At 39.7% G+C, this 24500-nt stretch overlaps 1 protein-coding gene across 1 annotated transcript; it reads left to right on the top strand.

The window, feature by feature from the left end:
• The first annotated feature begins 858 nt into the window (after positions 1-858).
• LOC143488520 (uncharacterized) lies at positions 859-24500 on the top strand. Its single transcript, XM_076987286.1, has 14 exons — positions 859-958; positions 8925-9003; positions 9373-9929; positions 11229-11342; positions 11495-11728; positions 11825-11975; positions 12383-12402; positions 12827-12896; positions 13266-13822; positions 15124-15219; positions 15372-15605; positions 15702-15852; positions 18566-18601; positions 23947-24500. Exons 2-14 carry the CDS (start codon positions 8946-8948, stop codon positions 24498-24500), a joined length of 2832 nt encoding a protein of 943 aa, XP_076843401.1. The 5' UTR covers positions 859-958; positions 8925-8945.

Genomic DNA, 24500 nt, shown 5'->3' with positions numbered 1-24500 from the left:
TGAAATTAAGTTTATTAAAAGTTCATGCTTACATAATGCATGTTAAAAGTTATAATAAAACATTTCAAAATGCATGTGTAACTCAGTTAAATAAAAGTCTGTTGTTGTCCAGTCATATAAGTTGTCATTTTAGTGTTCTTAATATCTCGTTTCGTCTCGTTCTTGTGAACCCAATATAGTGTCTCGTCTCGTCTCGTGAGCTGAGTGTATCGTCACACCCCTAATTATCATGTTTAATTCATTATCGGATCTGACCCTGGACTTTCTTTACAACCCTTCTTATTGAATGCTCTTTAATAAATATTGCTCCTCCCAGTGTTTGTGTCCACCTGATCACTCCATGTTGCCTACAGCGTTACATACAGGGACTCAAAAGCATGTTGCCTTAACAATGCCTGTTCCGATGATCATCTGATCTCCATCTGGCAATGTAATAAGTAATTGGTAATTTGTAGTGTTAATGTATGGAAATTGCAATAATGCATTTTAATAATTATGGCCCATGGATCATGTTACTTTTCATTAACTTACAAACTCTCCATTGCAACATGTTTCAGTGTGTCATTCACAGAGAATATTTTCTCATTACATTCACTTCCAGCTGGTCATTCAAAATTTATAAGTATATGAATCAATGCTTACAAACACTTTTACTTTAATATTGTGAGATTCAAGTAATCTAGGCGAAGTGCTCTTAAGTAAAACACTGACTGACCTGGTGTTGATACAGAGGTACGGAGACACACTAGCAGAAATGAGATTCTAAACTGGAATGTTTATGCCTTGCCCGCACAAACAACAAATGAACAGTGAAGCGTCATCATGCGAAGTGAAAGAAAAAGTAAAAAATAAAGTTTAGGAGCTTCAAATGGACTCGGCAACATTACTGGACAGGAAGTACCTCTGGGAAGACGATAAACGGAGACATTACTTCTACAAGTCAAAGAGGAAAGTAAAGGTAAGGAGCTCTACTTCAGCGTGTTGTAGCTCATCATGTATTCTGGCGGAGTGAACTACAGGTGTAAAAAGACCAAAACATATCATAGACATTATAACAAAAGCACAATGTAGACAGCTAAAATACTGATGACACTGGCCAAGGATGAGATCCTTGAAATCTCAATTTCCGCAAATAACAAACAAACCAACAAATAACTTGAGAAAATGAAGCAAATAGTATTGCGAGCGAATATTGATCCATCGATTTTAGAATGTCAAAGATACAATTGCTAAGGTTTAAACCTTAAAACAATATAATACCGATTATAAATCTGAGTAGCTAAGCAAAATGTGCTACGTTTCTACAAGTAACGAATCCGTTAAGAAGGAAAAGAAGCGCTTTTGTTACGAAGTAAAACGTTTTTGTTGACAGAAGAAAAAATGAATAATTAAGGGTCTACGGAGGTGCAAAAGCATTACACATTTCCATAGATGTTCAAAAGTCGCAAAATACAAGTCCAAGTTAAGTCACGAGTCTTTGTTTTACATTTAACGCTGCTCTTCGATTTTCTGCCCGCTATAAACGGATGTTGTGGTATGTCGCGAGAACAAATAATCGAAACAAACCTAAGGAATAAGTGCAAAATAAACACACAAATAAAGTATTTTTCTATAACTTTCGCACACGAGTCAAGTCTGAAGTCTTTTTCTAGTGTGAAAAAGTGTGACTTCGACTCGAATCGCTCACTCGAGTGCCCATCTCTGCAATAATCTCCGGTTCCAAAATGAAAACTATAACAGTAGTCGTTATTTCAAATCACTAAAGCTTTATTCTTAAGCAAATATATCTTTGGGGATCTTACAGCACAGCGCAATGTGCTCCTCTAGCTGGTACTAAGTTCTGAAAACTAACAGTCTGAACAGTTACTTATACAGTATGTCTGTTACTAGGGTGACCAAACGTCCGTATTTCCCGGGACATGTCCGTATTTCACGTCCTGTCCCGGGCGTCCCGGGATATTTTTTACAACTGTGGAAATGTCCTGGTTTTTAAATTACGTTAATCGGGCCATTAATACTACAGGCACTAGGACCCTGAGCACGTCGCTGTATGACACGGAATCCCTGAGCCTCATCAGTTGAGCCTCATCATACTCAATAGGCCCTTTTCACAACAAAACGGAAAAACGTCACCGCCGGGTAAAACAAGTTCCGGTACTCGCAGAAGATAGTTGTTGTCAATTCACCTCAGCATGGAGCGTGTGTTTACTTCATCCCTGTCGTCGCTGCCGAGACTGAATTTTAAATACGTTTCCAGTATCGTTGGAGAACATTCAACAACAAACGGTTCCAAGTTAAATAGAGGCTACAAATTGTTTGTAGAATAATTTATTCACTTATACCAGGGTAAGCTAACACCAGCTAGCACTAGCTAGGTAACTAACTATTATTTAAGGTATAGCTGGTTCCATTAGTCATCCTACAGAGTGGTAAAACAGTCTATATTATTATGATATATATTATAATATTACAAATGATACTGACAGCTTTAGTTAACAATATCTAGCTAGGTTAAGCTGGGCGTACACTGTGCGATTTTTGGCCCATTTTCAGCCGATTTTTCACTCGTGCGACTATTTTTGCGATCGGGCTGAGTTTCGGCTCAATCGCGTGTCGTGTATCGTATAGTTTACACAGGTACACGAGGAGCGATTCACACCTCATGACCAACTCCCGATCAGAAATCGCAGCGTCGCAAGAATATCAAACATGTTTGAAATTCAAATCGCTCCTCGTGAGAGTATCGCACTGTTGAAGCAGCTCCACGAGCCGACTCTCCCTGCGATTTAGTCGTACAGTTTGAGCTGGAGCTGAGTACACGATTTAAAATATCGTACAGTGTACGCCCAGCTTTAGCTAGCCAAGGAACGTCAGCTATTGATTGTTTGGTTTACATCAGTATCAATAAAGTTCATGACACACACCAAGTTATTACGTGTTATTGTTTATTCAGTGTCCAATATAGTCGACAGCAAAGTGATGGTCAGAGCTGGATGCTACCGAGCAGAGCTGGATGCTAGCGGATCACAACTAGTTTCAGAGCCGTTTCAGTGGAACAGTTGCTGTCCGCATTTGAAAGAGCAAACTCTCGACTAGTAGATGTTCGTGGTGTACTGCCAGCCGAGAGCTTGCTCTTTTCTAGCTAGATGCTATCGGATCACGGCTAGAAGCTAGTGAACCGGGGCTAGAAGCTATCGGATCGGGGCTAGAAGCTATCGGATCGGGGCTAGAAGCTATCGGATCACGGCTAGAAGCTATCGGATCACGGCTAGAAGCTATCGGATCACGGCTAGAAGCTAGCGAACCGGGGCTAAAAGCTAGCGAACCGGGGCTAAAAGCTAGCGAACCGGAGCTAAAAGCTAGCGAACCGGAGCTAGATGCTAGCGAACCGGGGCTAGATGCTAGCGGAGCGGGGCTAGAAGCTAGCGAACCCTAGCTAGAAGCTAGCGAACCGGAGCTAGAAGCTAGCGAACCGGAGCTAGAAGCTAGCGAACCGGGGCTAGATGCTAGCGGGTAACAGCTAGATGCTAGCGGACGTACGTGTACTCCCAGCCGAGAGCTTGATCTTTCAAACGCGGACAGCAACTGTTCCACTGAAACCGGCTGGGAACAGTAACAGTACTGGGAACAGTAACAGTACTGGGGACAGTAACAGTACTGGGAACAGTAACAGGGAACAGCACCAACTTTTAGCCGCGAGCTTCCTGCTATGTAGTCTGCAGCAGTGAAATGCTGGCTACACACAAAGATGCTCCGTATCACAAAGTTTTCCCCTTCATCCCTCCTAATTGCACAAACCCATTTTCTTTTCTGCTCGTAGTCAGCCGGAAAACCATAGAAACTGAGATACGACTGTTTTTGCTTCGAGATCGAGCACCCTGGTGCACTGCAAAAGCTCTTGTTATTGGACTCTGCCATTGTTTAATGTGTAACGGAAGTAACTTTACCCTGCAACGAGAGCTTCCGGAAGAAAAAATGCGGAAGTGTGAAAAGGGCCTATTGGCGGAGAACCAACAACTTACGTTCGCTGCGTCAAGACCCGGCTACGCTCAACTGGTTCCGCCCGTCCCATTGAACCTGGGTGCGTCTGATTTATTTACCGAGTATAACCTATGGAAGGACACTTATAGTTTTTTCGAAGTTGCCAGTGGAACTATTAATGCGCAGGATTTGGTAAGGAGAGCCACTCTTTTGCATTGCATAGGAGCGCCTACGCAGAGAATTTTTGATAATCTACCTGGAGATAAAGGTACATATGCACAGACTGTTGCTGCTCTAGACACATATTTTACTCCACGAAAGAACGTCGTCTTAGAAAGACACAAGTTTAGACAGAGAGCTCAGTGCCCCGATGAGTCAATAGATGCTTTTGTGAATGCATTAAGAGAACTAGCGAAGTCGTGTGATTTTGGCACGCTGGAGAACGACATGCTAAGGGATCAGATAGTGGAAAAATGAGTCATAAAAAATTGCGACACAAATTGTTGCAGGAGGAGGGGCTGAGTTTAGATAAAGCATTGTCAACTGCAAGAGCTTTTGAAGCAGCACAGACAGAATCCAATTTTTTCACAGAGAGTGTTGCTCACAGAGCTAGTGACAACCAGGTTCATTTTACTAGGAAAGGTGCACGTTCTGACCGCGGACGGAAACCCAGAACTGGTCGAGGAGGAAAGAGCAGCCAAGAGCAAGCCAACAGCGACACCCAGTGTTACAGATGTGGAATGAACACTCACACAGCAGATGAATGTGGAGCCAAGTCAGCGACCTGTCTTTACTGTCAGAAAACGGGACATTACGCACGTATGTGTTTTAAGAAGAAAAAGAAAATACAGCCAGAAAACAACGGTGACAAAAGTAAAGACAGATATAAGGATAAAGAAAAGACAAAGTCAGGAAAACCTGTGAGAGCATTACTACAGGAGGATTCAGATTCTGATTAATTCATCCACGCAGTGGATCCTGAAGGTACTGAAAGAGTCAAGGTTAATGGACAATGGCTGAAAATGGTCATAGATACAGGAAGTGGAAGAAACTTTATAGGACAAGACCTGTATAAAAGAACAATGTCCACTAGAACAAAGCTGAAACAAAAAAAAAATAAAATTTATGCCTATGCTCAAACCACTTCACTTAAAAGTGTTGGATACTTTGAAGCAGAAATGATGTGGAAAGACAAAGTAGTTAAAGATTACATATATGTGATAGAAGGAAATGTAGAAGCACTGCTGGGTAGAAAAACAAGCTTTGAATTAAAGATATTTTAACACTGGAGAAAAAATTAACACAGTAGGGTATACAGATAGATTTGAGGAACTTGTTAAAGAGTACCCTCTGATCTTCAAAGGACTAGGTCAGATTAAAGGTTATAGTCACAAGGTCACAGTGGATGCCAAAATCCCACCTGTAGCACAGGGTTTAAAGAGAGTCCCTTATCCCATGCTGGAAGCTGTAAACCAGGAGCTAGACAGGATGCTTGATCAAGGTATCATAGAAGACGTGAATGAAGGATCAAAATGGATTTCTAATATCCTGATTGTACCTAAGAAAGATACAAAAGAAGTGAGGCTATGCGTAGACCTTAGAGAAGTGAATAAAGCCGTGATCAGGGAAAGGCATCCAGTGCCAACGGTGGACAGCATCTTACAAGCAGTGCAGGGAGCAAAAGTGTTTGCTAAACTGGATGCACGAAAAGGGTTTTGGCAGTGTGACTTAGCCCCAGAATCCAGACCTCTAACGACATTCATCACACACAGAGAGTGCTATCGCTTTAGAAAAGTTCCGTTTGGATTATCGAGCGCACCTGAAGCCTATCAGAAGGCTATGGAGTCAATGTTATGTGGAATGCCTGGCACTGTCTGTTATATGGATGACGTTGTGATCTTCGGTGAGAATGAAGAGCAGCTTGAACAGAGACTGAGACAAGTCTTTCAACGATTCAAGGACAGAGGTTTAACCCTCAATAGAAACAAGTGTATCTTCGGTCTACAACAAATTGAGATACTTGGGCATGTGATCACTGCAGAAGGAATTAAACCCGACCTGAGAAAGCCATCCGCAAAGCACCAAGACCTGAAAATGTCCAGTTACTCCGCTCATTCCTAGGCACCTGTGGATTTCTTATGAAGTTTATACCAAATTATGCAAACTTATCAGAACCACTACGGAAGCTGACTAGAAAAGGACAAGCATGGGACTGGACAAGTGAAACAGATAGATCATTCAAAGCAATGAAAGAAGCTCTGGTAAGTGAGCCATGTCTGGCTTACTTTAAACTAAATGCTCCTACAGTAGTCATTAGTGATGCGAGTTCAGTAGGACTAGGTGCAGTTTTATTACAGACCCAATCAGATGGACAGAACAAGCCAGTAGCGTACGCAAGTCGTTCACTGACCCCAACAAAACGTCGCTATTCTCAGATAGAACGTGAGGCTTTGGGATGTGTATGGCCTGTGGAACATTTTAGAACGTACTTATGGGGGGCCAAGTTTACTTTACAAACAGACCACAAACCCCTCATTTATATGTTTAACCCAGAGAAAGCAACGCTGTTACCACCACGAATACAGAGACTTAGCTTGAGACTACAACCATATGATTACAAGATAGAGCATATTGGCAGAAAGTCTAATGTAGCAGATTCACTCTCACGACTCCCTTTACGAGAGACAAAGTACAATGAGTACATGGACACTTATGTGGACAGAGTGTTGTCAGTGACAATGAATGAGGTACAAGCCATGAATCTTGAGGACATCAAACAGAAAATGACAGAGGATGACGCTCTGAAACAACTAAAGACAATTGTGGAGACGGGAAAATGGCCGAATCCTGTTCCAGAGGAACTTCAGCCTTACAACAGATGTGCTGGAGAGTTGTGCACATATGATGGACTTGTGCTGAGGGGACACAGAATAATACTACCAAAAACAATGATAAAACAAGCACATATGATTGCACATGAGACTCACCAAGGGGTGGTCCGCACAAAACAATACCTAAGAAGCAAATTCTACTGGCCCAATATGGACCTAGATGTAGAAAGACTAATTAGAATCTGCTCCACCTGTGTGCTTAACCAACAACAACATGAAGATCAACCTCTTCAACCACTAGAGCTACCACCAAGACCATGGACCAAGATATGTATTGATCTAGTGGGTCCTATCCAAAACAAGTATTTGCTAACTGTGATAGACTACTTTACGTCCTTTCCAGAGGCCGTAGTTATTTCAGATATCTCTTCAGCCACTGTGATCACAGAGCTGACAAAAATATTTGCTAGGTTTGGTTATCTGTTAGAGGCTGTTACTGACAATGGAAGGCAATTTGTAGGACAGCGTTTTGAGTTATTTCTTAAGTCAAGTGGCATTAAGCACATCAGAGCATCACCGTATTACCCAAAGAGCAACGGAAAAATTGAGAGATTTCACAGATACTTGAAGAAAGCCTTCAGAGCAACCAAGTGTGAAGGAAAAACATGGCAAGAGGAACTTCCAAAGATCCTAATGGCATATCGCTCTACACCACACAGAGCATCAGGAGAAACACCAGCCATGCTCCTGTTTGGATGAGACATCCGCACGAAGTGTCCTATCCTGGAGAAGAAAAGAGAAAATCCAAAAGAAGAGAAGCAGATGTCAGAATCCATCACGATAAATATAAAACTAAAATGAAACAGTGTGCTGACCAGACCAACAGGGCAAAGGAACACAATTTTTAAAGTTGGTGACGTAGTCTACATTGCCAGTCTGGAGAATGGAAAGTTGGATCCCACGTACAAAGACATTCGCTATGTACTACTGAGAAACACAGCAGACAACTCTTTTGAACTGGTCAACACAGAGGATGGATCAAAGTAAAGTAATCCGAAATGTCAAACATCTTCGACATACACCTGTGGTAGTGGACTTTGACATTTTTGAACATCCTTTGGCACACCACACTCAAACTAACAATGACGCCTATTGCTGAGACTGCTCCAGTAGGAGACCCCACCTGAAACTGAACCAGCTGTTCCTGAGGTCATTACTACCAGGAAGGGCTGTGTTATTAGAAAGCCCATCAGATATAGAGAGACGTAAAAAAAATAATAGTAATAATGTCTTGTTTGATTGGAGATTTTTGGAACAATATGATGTGTTGAGATGTATAAGAAAATATGTTTGTAAGTTACAGATAGACTTTTGTTCTACACAAGGAAGGAATATGTAGTATAGTTGATGTTTTGGAGTTATCGCGAGAACGAGATGAACGATAATGGCGATCAGAAGTTACGTGCACATGTGTTAATAAAATAAGCATAAAACAGGAACCAAAGATTATTTTAAGCAACACGACACATATGCTTCTAATTGAAGAATACAATATTATGCATATATTCCAAGTCACGACCTTAACACATATGTTGCAAATCATCATCTATAACAGAACATCCTGTGCTTTTGCTATGGTTTATAGGTATATCTCACACTCCGCAAACTTTTGTTCAGTTTTTGAAATAGGTATTAAGGTGGGTAAACGGTCAAATATCACTATGACTGTTCACTGGTGAATATTTAGCACTACTCACTGGTGAATATTGAGTGTAGCATAACATCATTGAAACAACAAAATGTGGGAAGTGTAGGCTAATGGCAATAACATTTATGTTTGCTGATTTTTATTATAAATTTTATTATAAGGACAACGGGTTTTCCAGTCGAAAGTTACATATCTTAGAAGCTCTAGTGCATTTTACTTAGATACACATTGCGGTGTAAATGAAGGTGACAGTGGCAAAAAACAGCAACAGATATACATTTTTGATCAAATACAGCAAGAGTACTGTTAATGCAAGAAGCATGTAGTCCTACATATGGCAGATATACCTTAAATGTGGCAGATATTACCTTAATATGACAGATGTAATGTGATTTCTTTTCAAGAGTTAAAAGAGAAAGAAGGAAATGGAAGAATCGTCATCACCACCATATAAAGGGCGGAACATGGATGAACCACCTGCATGTAAGTTACACACCTCACACACACATGAATAAAACACAGCCTTTGTGTTAAAGAATATTCTCCATCAATTTTAAGCTGAACTGTAAAAAGGTTCTATAACGATATGATCATAAAACTAGTACTGACTACAGAATGGAGTGAATTACACTCTGAGCTCCATGTTAAGATTCAGATCAGTAGATTAAAGTCTGAGATGGTGGTGCTGAATTATGGAGACTGAAGGAATGTGTCTCAAATCATGAATCAAAAAATGTATCTTTTTATTCTCCATTGTCAAATTCTGACAGTTCTGGGGTATTTAGGAATCAAGTGTGAAATTCACATACATTTAAATATAAATGTAGAATAATACTTCATGCATCTTTTCAGTCAAATGTGACTCCAGCAGCCTCCTGTCTGAGGATCAGTTCATGTGTTCTGTCTGTCTGTGTGAGTTCACTGATCCAGTCACCACTCCATGTGGACACAACTTCTGTAAGACCTGCCTTACACAATACTGGGACAACAGTCCACACTGTCTGTGTCCACTATGTAAAGAGAAATTCATCAAGAGACCTGAACTCAAGATTAATACAACACTGAGAGAGGTTGTAGATCACTTCATGAAGAAAAAAGGTCTAGATAAACCTGAGGTTCTTTGTGATGTCTGCACTGGAATGAAGTTGAAGGCTGTAAAATCCTGTCTGAATTGTGGTCTGACATTTTGTAAGTCTCATTTAGAGCTCCATTATAATGTTCCAAAACTTATGAAACACAAACTAATAAACCCTGTGGAGAACGTGGAGGACTACATATGCCAGAAACATGAGAGACCCCTGGAGCTGTTCTGTAGAGAAGACGAGATGTGTGTGTGTCAGTTCTGCACTGAGACAGACCACAAAACACACAAAACTGTTACCATAGAGGAGGAGAGTGGAGAGAAGAGGGTGAGAGACACTAACACTGGATAACATCAACATTTTATATATATATATATATATATATATATATATATATATATATATATATATATATATATATATATATATATATATTTATATATATATATATATAATGTATGTATGTATATATATATAATGTATGTATGTATGTATATATGTATATATATAATGTATGTATGTATATATGTATATATATATATGTATGTATGTGTGTGTGTGTGTGTGTGTATATATATATATATGTATACACACACACACACACACACACATATATATATATATATATATATATATATATATATATATATATATATATATATATATATATATATATATATATATATATATATATATATATATATGTAGCATGGTCAGCAATAATACTCAGGTAGGCTATGGCGTTGTCTCGATGATCAATTGGTATTAATGGGCCCAAAGTGTGTCAGGAAAATATCCCCCACACCATTGCACCACCACCACCAGCCTGAACCGTTGATACAAGGCAGGATGGATCCATGCTTTCATGTTAAATTCTGACCCTACCATGCAAATGTGGACTCATCAGACCAGAACGTTTTTCCAGTCTTCTATTGTCCAATTTTAGTGAGCCTGTGCAAATTGTAACCTCCGTGTCCTGTTCTTAGCTAACAGAATCGGCACCCGGTGTGCTCTTTTGCTGCTGTAGCCCATCCGCCTCAAGGTTTGACATGTTGTACACTTAAAGATGCTCTTCTGCATACCTCAGTTGGAACGACTGGTTATTTGAGTTACTGTTGCCATTCTATCAGTTCAAACCAGTCTGGCCATTCTCCTCTGACCTCTGGCATCAACAAGGCATCTGCGCCCACAGAACTGCTGCTCACTGGATATTTTCTCTTTTTCCGACCATTCTCTGTAAACCCTAGAGATGGTTGTGCATGAAAATCCCAGTAGATCAGCAGTTTCTGAAATATTCAGACCAGCCCATCTGGCACCTATAACCATGCCATGTTCAAAGTCACAAAAATCACCTTTATTCCCCCTTCTGATGCTCGGTTTGAACTGCAGCAGATCATCTTGGCCTAAATGCATTGAGTTGCTGCCATGTGATTGGCTGATTCCATATTTGCGTTAGTGAGCAGTTGGACAGGTGTACCTAATAAAGTGGCGAGCGAGTGTGTGTGTGTGTGTGTGTGTCATATATATATATATATATATATATATATATATATATATATATATATATATATATATATATATATAAAATATAAATATATAAATATTAAAAAAACCAATGAAACTCAGGGCACCATTAAAATACAGACACAGCTGGGGAAGACACAGTCAGAGATCCAGCAGATGATCCAAGAGAGACTGAAGAACATGGAGGAGATTAAACACTCAGTAGAGCTCAGAAAGGTGTGAACTACCACATACGTCATATTTATTACAAACAAATATTTAAATACAGTTTTGTAGAATTTGAAAGCTAAAGATGAATGCAACTAAATTTCAGATGACCTCTGTTTGACTACAACTTCTTATTATTTTAAAATGTATTCTTCCATTAGAAAATCACAGAGAGAGAAATTGCAGACAGTATTGAAGTCTTCACTGCTCTGGTGCGCTCCATTGAGAGAAGCCAGGCTGAGCTGCTTCAGGTGATGGAAGAGAAGCAGAAAGCAGCAGACAGGCAGGCTGAAGGACTCATTAAAGACCTGGAGCAGGAGATCACTGAACTAAAGAGGAGAGACAGTGAGCTGGAGCAGCTCTCCCACACTGAGGACCACATCCACCTCCTACAGGTCAGTGTTCCTCTCTCTGCTCAGAGACAACACAGCACATCACAGGACAACCCTCCCCATGCTGAGGGGTTTCTCCTCTCTCCTGCTGTACTGTAGATCTACCCAACCATGAACAGCCCTCCACACACCAAGAACTGGACTGACATCAGTATCAACACTGATGTGAATGTGGAGACTGTGAGGAAAGTTCTCTCTCAGCTTCAGGAAAAACTCAGTGAAACACTGAATACTAAGTTGAAACAAGCAGGTGAGAAGTGTTCCTAATAAACACATTTGTCTCTAATCTGTGGTCAAAAGCTATAATGAAATATAAGCTACATTCACATTACAAGTCACATTGTTCACTCCTGATTTGTTTTGGAATTGGAATATGTAGTATAGTTGATGTTTTGGAGTTATCGCGAGAACGAGATGAACGATAATGGCGATCAGAAGTTACGTGCACATGTGTTAATAAAATAAGCATAAAACAGGAACCAAAGATTATTTTAAGCAACACGACACATATGCTTCTAATTGAAGAATACAATATTATGCATATATTCCAAGTCACGACCTTAACACATATGTTGCAAATCATCATCTATAACAGAACATCCTGTGCTTTTGCTATGGTTTATAGGTATATCTCACACTCCGCAAACTTTTGTTCAGTTTTTGAAATAGGTATTAAGGTGGGTAAACGGTCAAATATCACTATGACTGTTCACTGGTGAATATTTAGCACTACTCACTGGTGAATATTGAGTGTAGCATAACATCATTGAAACAACAAAATGTGGGAAGTGTAGGCTAATGGCAATAACATTTATGTTTGCTGATTTTTATTATAAATTTTATTATAAGGACAACGGGTTTTCCAGTCGAAAGTTACATATCTTAGAAGCTCTAGTGCATTTTACTTAGATACACATTGCGGTGTAAATGAAGGTGACAGTGGCAAAAAACAGCAACAGATATACATTTTTGATCAAATACAGCAAGAGTACTGTTAATGCAAGAAGCATGTAGTCCTACATATGGCAGATATACCTTAAATGTGGCAGATATTACCTTAATATGACAGATGTAATGTGATTTCTTTTCAAGAGTTAAAAGAGAAAGAAGGAAATGGAAGAATCGTCATCACCACCATATAAAGGGCGGAACATGGATGAACCACCTGCATGTAAGTTACACACCTCACACACACATGAATAAAACACAGCCTTTGTGTTAAAGAATATTCTCCATCAATTTTAAGCTGAACTGTAAAAAGGTTCTATAACGATATGATCATAAAACTAGTACTGACTACAGAATGGAGTGAATTACACTCTGAGCTCCATGTTAAGATTCAGATCAGTAGATTAAAGTCTGAGATGGTGGTGCTGAATTATGGAGACTGAAGGAATGTGTCTCAAATCATGAATCAAAAAATGTATCTTTTTATTCTCCATTGTCAAATTCTGACAGTTCTGGGGTATTTAGGAATCAAGTGTGAAATTCACATACATTTAAATATAAATGTAGAATAATACTTCATGCATCTTTTCAGTCAAATGTGACTCCAGCAGCCTCCTGTCTGAGGATCAGTTCATGTGTTCTGTCTGTCTGTGTGAGTTCACTGATCCAGTCACCACTCCATGTGGACACAACTTCTGTAAGACCTGCCTTACACAATACTGGGACAACAGTCCACACTGTCTGTGTCCACTATGTAAAGAGAAATTCATCAAGAGACCTGAACTCAAGATTAATACAACACTGAGAGAGGTTGTAGATCACTTCATGAAGAAAAAAGGTCTAGATAAACCTGAGGTTCTTTGTGATGTCTGCACTGGAATGAAGTTGAAGGCTGTAAAATCCTGTCTGAATTGTGGTCTGACATTTTGTAAGTCTCATTTAGAGCTCCATTATAATGTTCCAAAACTTATGAAACACAAACTAATAAACCCTGTGGAGAACGTGGAGGACTACATATGCCAGAAACATGAGAGACCCCTGGAGCTGTTCTGTAGAGAAGACGAGATGTGTGTGTGTCAGTTCTGCACTGAGACAGACCACAAAACACACAAAACTGTTACCATAGAGGAGGAGAGTGGAGAGAAGAGGGTGAGAGACACTAACACTGGATAACATCAACATTTTATATATATATATATATATATATATATATATATATATATATATATATATATATATATATATATATATATATTTATATATATATATATATAATGTATGTATGTATATATATATAATGTATGTATGTATGTATATATGTATATATATAATGTATGTATGTATATATGTATATATATATATGTATGTATGTGTGTGTGTGTGTGTGTGTATATATATATATATGTATACACACACACACACACACACACATATATATATATATATATATATATATATATATATATATATATATATATATATATATATATATATATATATATATATATATATATATATATATATATATATATATATATATGTAGCATGGTCAGCAATAATACTCAGGTAGGCTATGGCGTTGTCTCGATGATCAATTGGTATTAATGGGCCCAAAGTGTGTCAGGAAAATATCCCCCACACCATTGCACCACCACCACCAGCCTGAACCGTTGATACAAGGCAGGATGGATCCATGCTTTCATGTTAAATTCTGACCCTACCATGCAAATGTGGACTCATCAGACCAGAACGTTTTTCCAGTCTTCTATTGTCCAATTTTAGTGAGCCTGTGCAAATTGTAACCTCCGTGTCCTGTTCTTAGCTAACAGAATCGGCACCCGGTGTGCTCTTTTGCTGCTGTAGCCCATCCGCCTCAAGGTTTGACATGTTGTACACTTAAAGATGCTCTTCTGCATACCTCAGTTGGAACGACTGGTTATTTGAGTTACTGTTGCCATTCTATCAGTTCAAACCAGTCTGGCCATTCTCCTCTGACCTCTGGCATCAACAAGGCATCTGCGCCCACAGAACTGCTGCTCACTGGATATTTTCTCTTTTTCCGACCATTCTCTGTAAACCCTAGAGATGGTTGTGCATGAAAATCCCAGTAGATCAGCAGTTTCTGAAATATTCAGACCAGCCCATCTGGCACCTATAACCATGCCATGTTCAAAGTCACAAAAATCACCTTTATTCCCCCTTCTGATGCTCGGTTTGAACTGCAGCAGATCATCTTGGCCTAAATGCATTGAGTTGCTGCCATGTGATTGGCTGATTCCATATTTGCGTTAGTGAGCAGTTGGACAGGTGTACCTAATAAAGTGGCGAGCGAGTGTGTGTGTGTGTGTGTGTGTCATATATATATATATATATATATATATATATATATAAAATATAAATATATAAATATTAAAAAAACCAATGAAACTCAGGGCACCATTAAAATACAGACACAGCTGGGGAAGACACAGTCAGAGATCCAGCAGATGATCCAAGAGAGACTGAAGAACATGGAGGAGATTAAACACTCAGTAGAGCTCAGAAAGGTGTGAACTACCACATACGTCATATTTATTACAAACAAATATTTAAATACAGTTTTGTAGAATTTGAAAGCTAAAGATGAATGCAACTAAATTTCAGATGACCTCTGTTTGACTACAACTTCTTATTATTTTAAAATGTATTCTTCCATTAGAAAATCACAGAGAGAGAAATTGCAGACAGTATTGAAGTCTTCACTGCTCTGGTGCGCTCCATTGAGAGAAGCCAGGCTGAGCTGCTTCAGGTGATGGAAGAGAAGCAGAAAGCAGCAGACAGGCAGGCTGAAGGACTCATTAAAGACCTGGAGCAGGAGATCACTGAACTAAAGAGGAGAGACAGTGAGCTGGAGCAGCTCTCCCACACTGAGGACCACATCCACCTCCTACAGGTCAGTGTTCCTCTCTCTGCTCAGAGACAACACAGCACATCACAGGACAACCCTCCCCATGCTGAGGGGTTTCTCCTCTCTCCTGCTGTACTGTAGATCTACCCAACCATGAACAGCCCTCCACACACCAAGAACTGGACTGACATCAGTATCAACACTGATGTGAATGTGGAGACTGTGAGGAAAGTTCTCTCTCAGCTTCAGGAAAAACTCAGTGAAACACTGAATACTAAGTTGAAACAAGCAGGTGAGAAGTGTTCCTAATAAACACATTTGTCTCTAATCTGTGGTCAAAAGCTATAATGAAATATAAGCTACATTCACATTACAAGTCACATTGTTCACTCCTGATTTGTTTTGCTCAGATCAGATTTGCATAAGTATTGATTGTTCATATTCAAAATTGGAAGTATCTGTGATGTGACCACATCTGTCTCCTGAAACTACATAAATGTGCATAAAAGTCCCCTCCATCACCAGCAACAAACATCATATTTGTGTAAAGTCAGGGCCGGTTTTAGCTATGGGCAATGTGGGCGACTGCCCAGGGCGCAATCTATTTGAGGGCGCACGATCGCTGTAAAAAAAAAAAAACACTCAAATCAAAACTCAGAGGTTAGGTAGAGGGTTAGAACATTCTTCTTTCCAGATTACAGTGTATTAGTGTTACAGGATTGGCTTTTAGTTGGCTACAGTCTTATATCACCAACAGGCAACAATTTATATCACTAGGCTCCAACAGATCTTCCACTACACTTGTTGCTCTGTTCTTGGACCCCTTTTATTAATTCTCTACATTTCCCCCTTAGGCATTATCATCTGGAAACATGGCCTTAATTTCCATTGCTATGCAGTTGATATTCAGATCTACATCAGTACTGCTTCCCCTCAGACACTGAGTGCTTGCATCTCTGATCTTAAACTCTGGCTGCACCAAAACGACCTCAAACTCAATGCGCATAAAACTGAGGTCTTAGTGGTAGGCTCAAAATCACCACTTCTGGATATCACATCAATATTGATGGTGCTTCCATTAAGCCTTCTCATACTATCAAGAACCTTGGTTGTCTATTTGACTCAACACTTAGTTTTGAAGCTCATATAAAATTTGTAACTAAAACAGCGTTGCTCTACCTGCACAATATTGCTCGCCTTCGCCCCATCCTCAGTGATGACCAAAAATGTGATACCTCAGTGATACCAAAATGCTTGTTCATGCCTTGATCTGTTCACGTCTCAATTACTGCAATTCCCTCTTCTTTGGTGTTCCAGCTAAACTTTTAAACCACCTTCAGTACATCCAGAACTCTGCAGCTCAAGTCCTCACATCTACTAAGTGCTCTGCGCACATCACACCCGTCCTTCAGCAGTTACACCGGTTACCTGTCACTTGCAGGATCAACTTTTAAATTCTGATTCTTACATTGAAGGCTCTTAATGGTCTTGCCCCTGCATATCTCACTGAACTCATCAAGGTTTATCGTCCCTCTCGCACCCTTAGATCCTCTCACTCCATTTTCTGATTGTCCCACGCACTAAGCTTGCTTCCTTGGGCAGTAGATCTTTCAGTGCTTCTGCCCCAAAGCTCTGGAACTCTCTGTCTCAATCTCTTCGTAACTGTTCTACTCTGTCTTCTTTAAAAAACCAACTTAAAACTTTCCTCTTTACCTCTCATTATTCTTCCTAAGTGGGTGTCCCTTCATATGTGATGTTAAGTGTCCTTGGGTTTGTGAAAGGCACTATATAAATGTATCCTATTATTATTATTATTATTACTATTAGATTAAACGAAAAAAATGTCATTCGTGTCATTAATTTGAACATGGCCAAATACTAGGGGTGTGACGAGATCTCGTGTCATGAGATCTTGCGAGATTTCTCGTCGCATTAAAAATCTCTCTCGCGGGATTTGTGATCCAGCAAGCAGCCAGAATGTCGCAAAATACAGGTATTACTATTGAAGATGCCCCCACCACTTTCAAATCGTATGTTTGGCAGCATTTTGGGTACCCGGTGGAAATGATAAATGGCAAGAGAGTGACTGATAAGACACGGACCATATTCAAACATTGTATGAAAATAATGCCGTACATGGCGGTTAATACAAGCACGATGCAGAGACATTTACAGCAGCACCACAGCTCAGTACTCACATCAACATATCTCACTTGAACAGAGGTAGCAGGGACAGAACGGCGCTTTGGCAAGGTGAGACAGCAAAGGATATCGGGAGCAGTGTGGGGATGCTAATATTCTTAAAAATGAACATGGCAGTGTAGTTGCAGATTGGCTCTGTTTGCTCTTTGTATTGACAAATAATAACTTTTTATTTCGGAGGAGCAGTGGCAGCACAGTGGAGTGTAGTGTACGATAAGCTGAGGCAGCGCAGCCTCCACCGCAGCCATCTCGGCAACGCGATCGCGCTTTCTCACTCTGTACGCATGCACGAGAATATGGTTTGTTTTTTTTCTATACTGTATTTACGATCAAAGACTATCTAAATCTAGGGTCACGCTTAATGACGAAAACTGCTTAAGGACAGACTTTTCAGTTTCTAACCTCGTTGTTAAGCGGGGACTCATTGTAATATTGTTTGTGCTTGAAAAAAGGAGAAATATTAAATTATTTTATTTTATTTTTATTTCAATTTGTATAGGAAGAAGTTTATTAAAGTTCATGCTTGCATCTTACATGTTAAGAGTTATAATAAAACATTTCAAAATGCATGTGTAACTCAGTTAAATAAAAGTCTGTTGTCCAGTCATATAATATGTCATTTTAGTGTTCTTAAAATCTTGTCTCGTCTCATTCTCGTGAGCTGAGTGTATCGTCACACCCCTACCAAATACTGTAGATTTTGTCATTTTACAGGTCCGTGAAAAGTCCCTTTTGAATTCATGCCCCTTTCACATTTTTGTCTCTTAATACATTAATAAATATCACTTTTTCCTTTTAAACAGTGAGCACAGAACTGAAGAGGTGTCAACAGTATGCAGGTACAGTGATATTTCTAGATTTTAATAATGATTATCTGTATTTTGCACAATATCCTAACATTACTGCAACTCATGCAACCACATACATCTATATTAATTGTGGTTAACTGTAAAGGACTACTATGTGTATCTGCTCTATAGCTGTATACCTATGCTATTTTCCTGTCCAGAGTTTGGATAGTTATTTTGGAAAGGGTTTTTCGTTACTCACTGCTGTGGTTGAAGAGCCAGCTACTTCTCCTGGCATCCTCAGTTCATTTGTTGCTTTTCCCCCCTGTTGAGTATTCCGCAATCTTTTGTTTTCTTCCCGTTTTTCCCCATGCATTGTTTCACGGTGGTATATTGGTTCAGTGCTTTTCCTGCAGTCCTTTTCGTGAAGGTCTTAGTTCTTTATTTTTGTGGTTAAGAGTTTGGGCTTCACTAGTTATAAATAGAGGTGGGCAGATTGATCCAAATATCGATAATATCGATACCAATGATCAATACTCGAGCTTTTTTTTCTCTCCCACACACACTGACTGCTGCGCATGTGGATTCATCACATTCTCCTCTCTCTGTAAGCCCCCCACCTCTCTCGTCTTTTGTTGTTGTACTGTCACGTGGCTCAGCGGCACCAGCCAAACAGCCATGCAGGTAGGCTCAGCCTGGCCCGCCCAGCGCTCTCCTCAGGTCGACACTCGAGTTTTGTTACTGTTACATTCTTTCTAAACAAAAATGTTGATTTTTTTTTGTTGTCGCGTAAATATTTGCCGAAATTGTATCCTAGGTCTTCTGGATCCTTCGGATTTATGAAGCTTAAATATTTTAAAGTATTGCTATCTATATCAGTGATACTGGCCCTGCATTTACATTTTATCAGATTAATACAAAATTCCAGGTATCACCCACCTCTACAGTCATGGCCAAACATTTTGAGAATGATACAAATATTAATTTTTACAAAGTCTACTGCTTCAGTTTTTATAATGGCAATTTGCATATACTCCAGAATTTTATAAAGAGTGATCAGCTTAACAGCAATTAATTGCAAAGTCAATATTTGCCTAGAAAATGAACTTTATCCCCCAAAACACATTTCAACTTCATTGCAGCCCTGCCTTAAAAGGACCAGCTAACATCGTTTCAGTTATTGCTCCATTAACACAGGTGTGGGTGTTGATGAAGACAGGGCTATCAATCAATCAATCAATCAATCAAATTTTATTTATACAGCGCTTTTTACAAAAGTTGTTATCACAAAGCAGCTTTACAAGTGTCGAGTCCTAGCCCCCAGTGAGCAAGCCAAAGGCGACAGTGGCAAGGAAAAACTCCCTAGTTTTTTTGCATGAGGAAGAAACCTTGAGAGGAACCAAGACTCAGGGGGGGAACCCATCCTCCTCTGGCCGACACCGGTCACCATGACAACAACAACAATTTAGAAAATATAAATTGTAATATAGAAAAGGAAAAAAATGTAATAATGTCCATCTTGGTTTAGGCATCCGGTTAGGAGGTGGCCGGCCCAGGATGGATCGCTTGTCTCTCCTCATCTCATTATTCCTCAAGCAGGCGGGCAGCCATGTGGAAAAAATCTAACAGGGAAAATTAGCTCTGTATGAGGACATATATAGGACAGGTGAAATTATAAACATTACTGGAGTGTGGCAGCAACTCCAGCATTAAGTTAAATTATTACAGCCTAGCTAAAAAAAGGCAGAACCAGAAAGGTAACATAGACTTGGGGGCATTCTGAGACAATGGCATCCATCCACTGCACTGTCAACAAAATTGAGTGACCATGAGCAGTGACAGGATGATAGCACCAGCGCCCCAGTCTACCATAAAACCCTTCACCTATGAACCCCTGGATCTTTACCTTTATCTAAGGGGGGATATTAATTATCAAACGCTAAAAAAAAACGAAATAAGTGGGTTTTCAACCTAGACTTAAAGATTGTGACTGTGTCAGAGTCCCGGACACATTTTGGAAGGTTGTTCCAAAGCTGGGGGGCCTTACAAGAAAAGGCTCTTCCCCTTGCTGTTACCTTATTAATTTTTGGAACTAATAAAAGACCAGCACCCTGTGATCTTAGTGGACGTTCATGATAGGAAATTATAGGTCGTTCCTGGAGGTATTCAGGAGCAAGCCCGTGCAGTGCTTTATAGGTTAATAAAATAATTTTAAAATCAATACGGAATTTAACTGGGAGCCAATGCAGGGCTGATAGGACTGGTCTGATATGCTGAAATTTTCTGGTTCTGGTCAGAACTCTGGCTGTGGCATTTTGAACTATTTGAAGTTTATTTAGATTCCTATTTGAACATCCTGACAGTAGTGAGTTACAGTAATCTAATCTGGAGCTAACAAAGGCGTGCATCAAATTTTCTGCATCATCCTGTGATAATGCATTTCTTAACTTGGCAATGTTGCGGAGATGTAGAAAAGCTATCCTAGTAGTATTATCTATGTATTTATCAAATGATCGGAGTCGAGTATGACGCCTAGGTTTTTGGCTACTGTGCCAGGTGTAATGGGGTAGCCTGCAAGATTAAGCATTAGATCTGGAATTTTCTGTCTTGAGGCCTTAGGGCCCAGGAGGAGAACTTCTGTTTTGTCCTCATTAAGTTGGAGGAAGTTTAGAGACATCCAGCATTTAATATCTCTTACACAGGCCTCAATTTTTCCTAAACTGATTTTGTCATCAGGTTTGGCTGATATGTAAAGTTGAGTGTCATCTGCATAGCGGTGAAAATTGACACCAACTGTGCCCAATGGTAGCATATATAATGTAAATAATAGTGGTCCTAAAATGGAGCCTTGTGGGACCCCATATTTAACTTTTGTACATTTGGATGGAATATTATTGAGCTCTACAAACTGATAGCGATTTGTTAAATAAGAATAAAACCATGAAAGGGCTGTGCCTGAGACTCCAACCCAGCATTCTGATCCTATGATCAATTGTGTCAAAAGCTGCACTAAGATCAAGAAGCACTAACAGTGATACACAGCCTTGATCTGAAGCAAGGAGGAGATCATTTGTTACTTTGACTAATGCTGTTTCAGTACTGTGATGGGGCCTAAAGCCAGATTGGAACTTTTCAAATATGTGATTCTTATGCAGATATAGGCATAATTGCTGGGCAACAGCTTTTTCTATGATAAAATTATGTGTTCGAAATGAGTCTATAATTAGATAGCATAGTCGGATCAAGATTTGGTTTCTTGATCAGAGGTTTAATAACTGCTAATTTACATGATTTGGGCATGTGACCTATTGTAAAGGATGAGTTAACTATAGTTAGAAAAGGTTCAGTAACATCTGGTAATACCTCTTTTAATAACTTTGAGGGAACCGAGTCTAGTGTGCAGGTAGTACAATTTAAGGAAGAAATTATTTTCTCTAATTCTGATTGTGGGAGTGGATGAAAAGCATCAAGTTTTTCTCCCAGTATGCAATTTAAATCAATATCAACCAAACCAGATGACATACCAGTTGTATTGCTAATAAAAGGTTTTATATTTTGTCTAATATTTTCCATTTTATTATCAAAGAAATCTATAAATACATTACTAGTGAGGTTTACTGGAATCTGAGGTTCTGCGTCTGCTTGATTTTTTGTAAGTTTAGAAATAGTATTGAAAATAAATCTAGGATTGTTTTTATTTTTCTCTATCAGTGAGGCTAAAGTATGCTTTAATGAGTGCCCGTTTGTATTCAACAATGCTATCCTTCCAGGCACAGTGGAATACTTCCAACTTAGTAGATCGCCATTTCTGCTCTAAAGATCAATCTGTCATGATTAAGTAAGAATGACACCCCTGGACACTTTAAAAGGAGGCTGGTGCTTGGCATCATTGTTTCTCTTCTGTTAACCATGGTTATCTCTAAAGAAACACGTGCAGTCATCATTGCACTGCACAAACATGGCCTAACAGGGAAGAGTATCGCAGCTAGAAAGATTGCACCTCAGTCAACAATCTATTGCATCATCAAGAACTTCAAGGAGAGAGGTTCCATTGTTGCCAAAAAAGCTCCAAGGCGCCCAAGAAAGACCAGCAAGCGACAGGACCGTCTCTTAAAAGTGGTTCAGCTGCGGGATCGGGCTACCAGCAGTGCAGAGCTTGCTCAGGAATGGCAGCAGGCAGGTGTGAGTGCATCTGCACGCACTGTGAGTCGGAGACTCTTGAAGCAAGGCCTGGTCTCAAGGAGGGCAGCAAAGAAGCCACTTCTCTCCAGAAAAAACATCAGTGACAGACTGATATTCTGCAAAAGGTACAGGGAGTGGACTGCTGAGGACTGGGGTAAAGTCATTTTCTCTGATGAATCCCCTTTCCGATTGTTTGGGACATCTGGAAAACAGCTTGTTCGGAGAAGACGAGGTGAGCGCTACCACCAGTCTTGTCTCATGCCAACTGTAAAGCATCCTGAAACCATTCATGTGTGGGGTTGCTTCTCAGCCAAGGGAATCGGCTCTCACAGTCTTGCGTAAAAACACAGCCATGAATAAAGAATGGTAGCAGAATGTCCTCCAAGAGCAACTTCTCCCAACCATCCAAGAGCAGTTTGGTGATCAACAATGCCTTTTCCAGCATGACTGAGCACCTTGTCATAAAGCAAATGTGATAACTAAATGGCTCAGGAAACAAAACATAGAGATTTTGGGTCCATGGCCTGGAAACTCCCCAGATCTTAATCCCATGGAGAACTTGTGGTCAATCATCAAGAGACGGGTAGACAAACAAAAACCTACACATTCTGACAAAATGCAAGCATTGATTGTGCAAGAATGGACTGCTGTCAGTCAGGATTTGGTCCAGAAGTTGATTGAGAGCATGCCACGGAGAATTGCAGAGGTCCTGAAGAAGAAGGATCAACACTGCAAATATTGACAAATATTGGCTGCATTAACTCATTCTAACTGTCAATAAAAGCTTTTGTTACTCATAATATGATTGCAATTATATTTCTGCATGTGACAAAAATATCTGACAAACACATAAAAACCAGAGGGCAGCAGATCATGTGAAAATATATTTGTGTCATTCTCAAAACTTTTGGCCATGACTGTAGTTATAAAAACACTCATAGTCAATTTATGTCTGAATACCGCACAGTTTGAATACCAAATTGTGTGTAATACCTGCACATTATGTAATCTGTGAATAAAACTTCAATATTTTCCTTTTTAATGGATCATTAGTTTAAGAGGATACACTCCATAATAAAGTGTTTGCTCAGTGTATATTTTAGTCTTCTACAGACCCTGTTATATATTGTAATCAATAGGATCTACTGTATATTGAGGGTCTTGTTGTGTAGTTTATAATCATGTACATTTTACATTCTGTATGTTTCTCTCAGAGGATGTAAATCTGGATCCTGATACAGCTCATCCCAAACTCGTCCTGTCAGATGATGGAAAACAAGTGACACATGGAGACACAAAACAGAATCTCCCTGACAACCCAAAGAGATTTTATATGTATCTCATTGTCCTGGGAAAGGAGGGGTTCTCATCAGGGAGATTTTACTATGAGGTTCAGGTCAAGGGGAAGATTGAGTGGGATGTAGGAGTGGCCAGAGAGTCTGTTAACAGGAAGGGGGATATTACACTGAGTCCTCAGGATGGATTCTGGACTGTGATTCTGAGGAATGAGAATCAGTATAAGGCTTGTGCTGGTCCCTCTGTCCCCCTCACCCTGAGAGAGAAGCCCCAGACAGTGGGGGTGTTTGTGGATTATGAGGAGGGTCTGGTCTCCTTTTATGATGTGGAGGCCAGGTCTCATATCTACTCTTACACTGGTCAGTCTTCAGCCTTCACTGAGAAACTCTACCCTTACTTCAGTCCTTGTAGCAATGATGGAGGTAAAAACTCAGCTCCAATGATCATCTCATGTATGTTTAAGACTGAATGA

This window comes from Brachyhypopomus gauderio, unplaced genomic scaffold (assembly GCF_052324685.1).
Source record: "Brachyhypopomus gauderio isolate BG-103 unplaced genomic scaffold, BGAUD_0.2 sc52, whole genome shotgun sequence".
NCBI lineage: Eukaryota > Metazoa > Chordata > Actinopteri > Gymnotiformes > Hypopomidae > Brachyhypopomus > Brachyhypopomus gauderio.
This window is presented reverse-complemented; position numbering and strand designations above follow the sequence as displayed.

Bases quoted from the DNA above. Each gene is read 5' to 3' on its own strand.
- LOC143488520 (XM_076987286.1), top strand. From the start codon at position 8,946: ATGGAAGAATCGTCATCACCACCATATAAAGGGCGGAACATGGATGAA. The intron at 11,729-11,824 runs GTCAGTGTTCCT...GCTGTACTGTAG, and splicing joins ACCACATCCACCTCCTACAG to ATCTACCCAACCATGAACAG. The intron at 15,853-18,565 runs GTGAGAAGTGTT...CCTTTTAAACAG, and splicing joins TACTAAGTTGAAACAAGCAG to TGAGCACAGAACTGAAGAGG.